General features: G+C 44.4%; 1 protein-coding gene across 1 annotated transcript in view; it reads left to right on the top strand.

Moving 5' to 3' along the window:
- Nucleotides 1–2,945: 2,945 nt before the first annotated feature.
- PDIA6 (protein disulfide isomerase family A member 6) overlaps nt 2,946–8,944 on the top strand; it is a gene marked incomplete at its 5' end in the record, with an annotated part of 13,208 nt that continues 7,209 nt past the window's right edge. Inside the window, 7 exons of the mRNA XM_009639791.2 lie at nt 2,946–2,952; nt 2,983–3,124; nt 4,499–4,556; nt 5,285–5,411; nt 6,280–6,386; nt 7,840–7,973; nt 8,389–8,503. Coding sequence (XP_009638086.2) covers nt 2,946–2,952; nt 2,983–3,124; nt 4,499–4,556; nt 5,285–5,411; nt 6,280–6,386; nt 7,840–7,973; nt 8,389–8,503 — 690 coding nt within the window. The remainder of the gene's footprint in view (nt 2,953–2,982; nt 3,125–4,498; nt 4,557–5,284; nt 5,412–6,279; nt 6,387–7,839; nt 7,974–8,388; nt 8,504–8,944) is intronic.

The raw sequence follows: 8,944 nt of genomic DNA, 5'->3' as shown, positions 1-8,944 counted from the left end.
GGGACACGGACGGCGACACGGGGACGCGCCCTGCGCTGCCCCCGGTTGCTGGGTGGGTTACCGGAGCGCAGGTAGACGGCCTAAAGACCCCAGCAGCAACAACAACAAAAAAAAAAACAAACCAAAAAAAACAAAAAAAAGGGTGCTTGTCTGTCACCCTAATGAAGAAAAAACAGCCTTGGTTTCCAGTAAGCAGTGACGTTTTATTTGCCTGGCTGGCCTGGCCGGGCACTTGGCGCTCTGAGGGCTCTGGTGAGGCCACACCTTGAATGCTCTGTCCATGCCCCTCGCTACAGGAAAGATCTTGTGCTGGAGCGTGGCCAGAGAAGGGCAACGAAGCTGGTGAGGGGTCTGGAGCACGAGTCTGATGAGGAGCGGCTGAGGGAACTGGGGTTGTTTAGCCTGGAGAAGAGGAGGCTGAGGGGAGACCTGATCGCTCTCTGCAACTGCCTGACAGGAGGCTGTAGGGAGGTGGAGGGGTTGGTTTCTTCTCTCAGGTAACAAGCAGTAGGATGAGGGGAAATGGCCTCAAGTTGCACCGGGGGAAGTCTAGATTGGACATTAGGAAAAATTTCTTAACTCAAGGGGTTGTCAAGCATTGGAAGTGGCTGCCCAGGGAAGTGGTCAAGTTCCCATCCCTGGAGGTATTTAAAAGACAGGTAGACGAGGTGCTTAGGGACATGGTTTAGTAGTGGAATGGCAGTGTTAGGTTAACGTTTGGATTTGATGACCTTAAAGATCTTTTTTAAATTAAATGGGTAATGATTCTGAAGCAAGCGATGACTGCAGGCAAATAGAGGAGCCCCTGGGGAGCTGTGCTTCCTCTTCCCCTGCTGCTGGGTCTCTGTGTTGAGCCTATCCGTGACATGCCCCCACTGGTGGTGCCGGAGGTGTGGGCAGCATGGCAGCTGGCTGAAAGGCTCTCACAGGCCCAGTGCACGTGTGCAGAGCCATGCAGTTCTCTGCACACCCAGCTCTGCTGCAGAAGGTGGAAGTATTTTAAGGAGGAAGTTCAGAGTCATCATTGTTATCCCATAGCAAAAGCTTTTCCTCACAGTTCCTCAGAGTTACAGCTTGAGGTTTCAATGAGGAGCTGCCTGACTTGGTTTAATAATGTTCCTGTCTATGTAATTTGCTTACATTAGAAAACAACTTTTGAAATCTGGTTATCTGAGATTTTTTTTTTCCCCTTATTATCAAGTACAGATTTGCATTTTCCTGGCTTAGATGCTCATATGAAAATGATCTTTTTGTTTGCTAAAGATTAATTCAGCCTTGAATATTTCTCTATAGAAAGGCAAACTATGCCACCAGTTAGTGAGTCACACTTCTAAAAAAAAATATGCAGTGATATGTCACTAGGTGAATTTCACCATGTGCTTTGTTTTGTGAGTTTTCTTTAGCAGGTGTTTTTGCATAAGCTAGAACTTCTCTATCTGAAGTGACAGATATGGCTCCGTGTACTCTGTCCAACTTCCGAATATATTCTGCCACAGATATTTTTAGGTGATGCCAAAATACGTTGATTTCAATTTAATGGTCTCATTCCATCTAGAGAAGGGTTTCTCCTGAGACTGGCTGTAATATTCAAGTAGCTTTTTGCATCCTTGTTTTCTTGCTCTTCCCCAGCGGCAGCTGGTACTGTAGGTCACTGTAACATGCTGTGACAGCCACGGATCGTCTTGGAAGTCAGTTGATCAGTGCTGATGATGTGTTGCTTATGTGTAGGCATGCTGAAGGGAGAGGGCCAACCTAATGTGTAAATCTGGTGGTGGAACCCAACTAGGATCACCCCAAAAGAAAAGGGTTGGGTCCTAGGGCTAGAAGAAGCTTTTTAGGAGGGGGAGTGGTGCAATGATAGGGCACTGGGTTGCAGTGTGGCAATTCAGTCCTGATCTCTGAGTAACCTGGAAGATGTAAATGTCCTTCAGCTTCTCTCACCTGCAGAATAGGTGTAATTCAACTGTCTTTTCTTAAGTGGAACTGATAAAGCATAGGTGATGCTGTGTGGTCCATATACCATGTGCTGTAGAGTTTCTGCATCACTGAACTGTATCTTCCTCTCATGTTCAGACTTGAGAGAGAATATGCAGCTTCCTAGTCAGGTTATTAACCACTTGCAGCAAAGCTAACTGGTTTTTGCCTAGTTCTAACTTTGATGTCTCAGATCTTACTCCCCCCAGTCTTTGGATTACAAAAAGTCTTTTGCTATGTGGATTTTGTTACTTGTCATTTTTCATCAAGTCATCTCGCAACCTCTCTGAGGTAAAAGGAAGGATTATGAGGTTTTATGTGCAAAGTCTCAAGCAGTAGTAAGATCCAGAAGTATGCAGTCTTTCTTAAGAGAAAACAGTTTCCTTGTACCTTCTAATGACACTTTTTTTTTTTTTTAAGCATTCTAAGAGTGCTTGAGTTGTTAACCAAAGAGATTTACCTGTTGTTCTCCAGTCTGTTGCTAGAGAGACAAATGAGTGGTAGACTAAGATCCTCATGAGAAAAAATAAAGGAGCACCTTACACTACCAGTGTATCAAGTGCTGGTCCTAAAATCAGTGTAACTGTACTAAGACTACTATGAAGTCCAGCATTATGTGATCCTATAAAAGATGTGTTTGAGTGCCTGCTGTGCAAGAGGTGTGGGTGGTTGGCTTAGCTGTTTCTATGAGAAAGAACTGAAATAAAATGTAGCTGATAGTGGGGATCTGCATGGAAATTTTGCTGCTCTTGTACCAGTACTAGTTAGAGTAGCAGCTTTGACAAAATGCTCTCTGGAGAGCCATAGCAGGAGTGGCATAACTCCAGCTAGCTTTAGGCAGAGATAATATATTACATGATCCTGTGGAATCATGATTATAGTGAGGAGGGAAAGTGCATATCTTGCCTTAATTTCCTTTTTTTTTTCTGGTGAAACTGGAATCCCTGTCCCTTATCTTTTCCTTCTGATCTGTGGGGGGTATGCTGATTGCTTTGCTTTTTGTTCTAGGCACAGTGAGCTGCACGTTATTTCTGGCAGTTAATGGTTTATATTCGGCCAGTGATGATGTGATAGAGCTAACACCAACTAACTTCAACAAGGAGGTCATTCAGAGTGAGAGCCTGTGGCTTGTGGAGTTCTATGCCCCATGGTAAGAGCTACAGCTACGTACTTACTTGCTCTTATGGAGAAGCAGCATAATAATCTGGTGCTGATTAGTCCAGGCTTTCATTCAGTTGTTGGCAGTACAGTTATCAGTCTGATGGCCTCATGACTAGCAAAATAGCTGTAGTTGGGATTTCTGTTTTAAATATCCTCATTGGGGAAAAGGCAGGAGCTGGGAGTCACGTGGAAGAGACAAGGGGTAATGGGTAAGTTACTCCTGGGGAGATTCTGATTGGACACAAGAGCAAAATTTTTCACAGTGAGAACAATCGGCCATTGGAATAATCTCCCCAGGGGAGTGGTGGGTTCCTCAACATTGGACACTTTTAAGATTTGGCTGGACCATCTTGTCTAGACTGTGCTCTTGCCAAGAAAGGTTGGACCAGATGATCGTTGAGGTCCCTTCCAACTTGATATTCTATGAAAACCTTATATGCCACTTTACTACTTCAATTTTTCTACTGAAATCAATATTAAAAGTGACTGATCAAAGTGCAGTGGGTAAGTGAGAAGGCCCCTCACTTCTATCTTTCTGAACCGGATTCTGATGAGAAAGCACAAATCTCAGTTCACACTTAGAATGTTCAATTTCCATTGAAAAATACTGGCTTTGTGCATCTTAATTTAGCACCTGTCTCCCATCCTGCTCATGTCTGGAGCGTGGAGTCTTCCACGTAAATTCTGGTGATGGATATTCCATCTTTGCACAAATCCTCTGTACTATTGCCATCCAAAGCTCCATGTTCTGGAGAAAGGGGCCTTTCGTGGCAATGGCCTGACTGTGTCTGGACTGAGAGGCTTAGGGGAAAGCTTGCTGTGCTGCTTCTAGTGTTGTTGCAGCTTTACGGGCAATGGGAAGCTTTGTTGAACAATGGCAATAAAGTGTAGAAGTGCAGTAAATTGGCAGCTCTTCTGCCATTGGTTGGTCTTTTCTCCCAGACACCTCAAAGAGATGTTGTGCCACAAATTCTTGCTAGTTAAGAAGTTACCTTTAGCATAACTTTTTCAGGCCTCATCATGGGTCCGTTTTAGCTTGTGACAAGCAGGCTAGTGTGCAAATCTGGATTTTGGTGCTCAAATTTGGCTCTGTGTTAGGAAAGGTAGTTAGCTTTTGAGATGTGTGTATATATGTGTGGGAGGGGGTGTGTATGAACTTGCGTAATACATGTGAAGGTTTTTCTTCTTCAGTCTGAGTGATGTGACGTAGCCTCTTCCCCTCTTCATGAATAGGCCTTGAGTCTCACACAGTTTGCTGCAAGCGGCTGTTCTGTAACTGCAAACCCAACAAAGCTACTCTGTACTTGGTGAAATAGTTATTGGATCTGAATGACAGTTACTGTTTTGTTTTTTTTTCTAAAAGGTGTGGTCACTGTCAAAGACTAACCCCTGAGTGGAAGAAAGCAGCAACAGCATTAAAAGTAAGTTTAAGCTTTCAAATGTGCTAGTGGCAGTGCATTGAGGAGAGTTTGGCTGTTTATCATCTGGTTTGGGAACATGGAGGTGGGGTTTGCTCCCCAAAGCTGTATCACTTTAATCATACTTGTCCAGCTAGAGAAGTGGGCAATCAGAAGGACTTAAAGTCAGGATTTTCTTTTTTAAAAGAAGCCATTGAATTGCAGAGGAAGCAAGTCAATGCTGTCCCTGTGAATTCCCATTACTGTTTTCCAGGGCTGTTTTTAACAGCGCCAGAAGACATCAGAATCCAGCCATCCCCCAAAACAGCATGTTTCTCTTTTCTTCCTCGCTGTCCTGTCACCTGCCTCTGAAGTACAGGAACAGCATGAGCTGAATTATGTGAACACAGCTTTGTAAGCTCTTGGTCATGAGTATTTCTTTAATTATGGGAAACTTGGTTATGTATTGATTTGCTGAACTCTTGCCTATGTAAAATACATTCCACTTCTTAAAAATTGAACAAAAAAAACCCAACCAGAAAAAACACCAAACAATTTCGAATTTAGTTGGGGTGAAGAAAGAAGAGGATATATATGGTGTTCTGTAGTTTGTTTTTCAGGGGATAAAACCTCTCGTCTGGTGACTGTTTTCTTACCCCCCTAATAACACTTTCTCTACAGCATGCACAGAGTATAAAATGTGTTAAATCACTGTAGAAGTCTTGTCTGAGTTCCTGTTTTTATTTCCACAGGGTGTAGTGAAAGTAGGTGCAGTAGATGCAGATAAGCATCAGTCCTTGGGTGGGCAGTATGGAGTCAGAGGGTTTCCAACTATCAAGATATTTGGAGCCAACAAAAACAAAGCAGAGGATTATCAGGGTAAATGTGATGCTCTTTCACGTCTTGTATGCCTAAAAACTTCCCTGGATACAGTAATTACGGTAGCTGTTAATGCTGTCTTGTGTGGTGTTTCCTTTCTGTCTAGTGCTTGTAGTGAGAGACAGGTGGGTGGGACTTGTTTGACCAAATTGTGTGTGTCTTGGTGTGGGTGTCACATCCCACTAGGCAAGGAGGGAGAGGTGACTTGGGTTTGCCAATCCTCTGGGTGTAAATCAAGGTGCCTGTCACTTTAAATGCCTTAACAGTTGGGTAGCAGCTAAGCTCTTGCTTTTCCCAGACAGCCACAGCTCACTGCAGCTTGAACCTCTTCCGGCTTTATTGCTGAGAGGTTACTTCCCGACTCTCCCTGCCTAGATCCAGGTGGAGTTGGTATCCTTTGCCAGCTCCCCCAGGAGCAGGGAGCCAGTATCCTCAAAAAACCTTTTAACACCAAAGGGATCCTCTGATTTCCTTTGGTTAGAGAAGGGTGGGGTGGTTACAAGTTAGCCTTGGCATGACATGTTCCAGCTGGTCTCCTACATTGGGTCAACAGTCTCACCTGCAATTTGTAGTTGGTAGAGGTTGATAGGCAGTTCCAAAGAATTATTCTTTTCTTGCTGTTTACTGGGAGCTTGCCAGTCATGGCCCCATCAGATAAGGTGGTTAGTTAAAAAGTTGAGTGAAGTCAATCGTGCCACTTGTGTTTAAGTCAGTGATGTCCCACCACTAGTATTATATCACTCATAGCCCAGTCCTGCTTTTCCTGAAAAATCCTTAGGGCGAGGGAGTATGAAGTTTGTACTTAAGTCAGGGGCCTACCTTAAACTGGCCTTTTGATGCTTTAAACACTTATTTTGCTGTGTTGCAGGTGGCAGGACAAGTGATGCCATTGTTGATGCTGCTCTAAGTGCTCTTCGATCCCTGGTGAAAGACCGTCTTAGTGGCAGAAGTGGAGGATACAGTTCTGGGAAACAGGTATTTGAGGGAATATGTGCATTTACTTTCAACTGGAGGCTGTCCTGCACAGGACGTCAGGGCTTTTGCTCCTGACTCTTCAAAGAATAGCTGAAGTTGGAAGGAGCCTCTGGAAGTTGTCTAGTCCAGCCCCCTGCCTAGTGCAGGGGTCAACTAGAGAAGATGGTTCAGGGCTGTGTCGTGGTCAAGTTGTGAGTATCTCCAAGGACTGAGACTCCACACAGGCTGCACTCTTTGGGCAACCTCTTCCAGTGTTTGACCACCCTCACAGTAAAAAGTTTTAAGTTTAAATGAAATTATTTCATTTAATCTTATGTCCTTACGTTTTGTCTTGTCACTGGGCATTGCAGAGTGGGCCTGCCTTTGTTTTCTTTACACCCCTCCCCTTGGGTATTTATATACATGGGTAGGATCCACACTGAGCCTTCTCTCTTTCCAGCTGAGCAATCCCAGCTTTCTCAAGCTCTCGCAATATGTCAGATGCTGAAAGCCCTTAGTCAGCTTTGACCCTTTGTTGGACTTGCTCCAGTGTATGCATGCCTCGTATGCTGGAGAGCCCAGAACTGGACCCAGCACTCCAGATGTTCCACAGAGTGCTGAACAGAGGGAAAGATCACCTCCCCAGACCTGCTGGCAATTCTTCTGTCTAAACCAGCTCAGAAGGCTGTTGGCCACCTTTGCCACAGGGGTGCATTGCTGGCTCATGTTCAACTTGTCCACCAGGACCCCCGGGTCCCTCTCCTTCCCAGCTAGTCAGTCCCCAGCAGGTGCTGGTGCATGGGGTTATTATTCCCCCAGGTGCAAGACTTTGCATCTCTCCTTGAACTGTGAGGTCCCTGTTAACCCCATTTTCCAACTGGCTGAGGTACCATTTGCCTAGTCCTAGTCTAAGATAGATGGATGGGGTTGTTTTTTAATTTGGTAGTGTTCTTCTGAAGCTGGCTTGCTGGATTTCTCCCTGAAGGTACATTGAAAAGCTTCTGGTTCCTACTACTGTTTCTAAATCAAGGAGCAAGTATGCTCTGACGTCCTCAGGTTGGCCAGATAGAAGACCTGGGTGGACTGTACCCTGTAGTGTGTATTGCACTCACACATTTGTTTTGCCTGGAAACCAGGGCACAGTGGGGTGAGGAGTTTGGAGAGCGCTTTGTTCTTGGACAGATCAGAGCATGAAGAACTGAGGAAGTGTTCCCACATATTGTTAGTCAGTTTGACCTGATTTCTGTGGGGTTTTTTTTAAGAGAAGGTTCACTTGCTGGTTCTTGAAAGTGCTGTGGGAGTAGGCTGTGTGTCTTGTCAGTTCTAAAATGGGAAAGTTGTATGACCTAACACTGCCTGTTTTGGATCTCATTCAAATAAAGACCATTTGGTACAACATGACGCACAGGAGATGGCTTGTGTGGGAAAGCAGTTTTGGTTACTTCTTATGCGAGGCTCTGTTTCTTTCTTACAGAGCCGAGAGAGCGGAGGTGGAGATAAGAAGGATGTGATTGAGCTGACCGATGACAGCTTTGATAAGAACGTCTTAAATAGTGACGATGTGTGGATGGTGGAGTTTTATGCCCCATGGTGTGGGCACTGCAAAAAGTAAATGAGTTTTTTCTTTGACAGTTCAGTTCCCATTAGTGCTTGTTTTATGCAATACTCTTAATCCCCTAAAAGGGACCTTGCATCTCTGGTATATCAGAAATGGCATTTTCCGTAAGGTGTTTTAAGAAAACTGTGTGGACTTCTCCTGCTCAGGGCACCTCGGTGCTGCTCTGGCTGTACTCCTTAGCAGTAAAATTCCCAGTTACCCTGGGAAATAAGACCCCGAAATTAAATTAACCTTTTCATTCCTGCAGATACAGGACTTACAGTCTTATTTGGAATAACTCTCCTAGCTGTTATTCTCTGCAGAGACTTCATTTTATTTCCTGAGTGGAATATGCTACATAATGTTGGAATGTAGTAGACTTTTGCTAGCTCTGAGAGCTTAGAGCACTCATACTCTGTTTTTCAGCCTGGAGCCAGAATGGGCTGCTGCTGCCACTGAGGTGAAGGAACAAACAAAGGGAAAAGTGAAGCTGGCTGCAGTGGATGCAACAGTCAATCAGATGCTGGCAGGCCGATACGGGGTGAGTGTGCTCTGCAGTGGTTACAATTTCAATCTTTAGTAAGTCAGAATTTCCCTTCAATGCTTACTGAACTGTTCCTTAATCTGGTACCACTTGACATTATTTTTAGCACAAAACATTAAAGTGACACACACCACTCTTCCACAAATTCATTCCTGAATGTCAGTAACAATATAAACAAATGGGGTGAGAGGAAAGGAATGAGTCTGGATGTTGTTGATGAAAAAGGTTGTTTACTTCCTTCAGGTCTTGTATAGCTTTATCATCTGAAGTGAGAGCTCCCTTCTTTCAGACTGTATGCTAGCTGAGCATCTCTAGTACATCTTGAAGCCAGTTATCAGGGATCACTCTGACAACATTAGCTGCCCAGATCAGCTATGCTGCAGGTCCAATGTGAACTGATATTCTTTAATTTTTAATACAGTACAGGGAGCTTACAGT

Source organism: Egretta garzetta, unplaced genomic scaffold, assembly GCF_000687185.1.
Source record: "Egretta garzetta isolate BGI_Z169 unplaced genomic scaffold, ASM68718v1 scaffold15, whole genome shotgun sequence".
Classification (NCBI taxonomy): domain Eukaryota; kingdom Metazoa; phylum Chordata; class Aves; order Pelecaniformes; family Ardeidae; genus Egretta; species Egretta garzetta.
The sequence above is the reverse complement of the archived record's forward strand: the minus strand, read 5'-3'. Positions and strand labels throughout refer to the sequence as shown.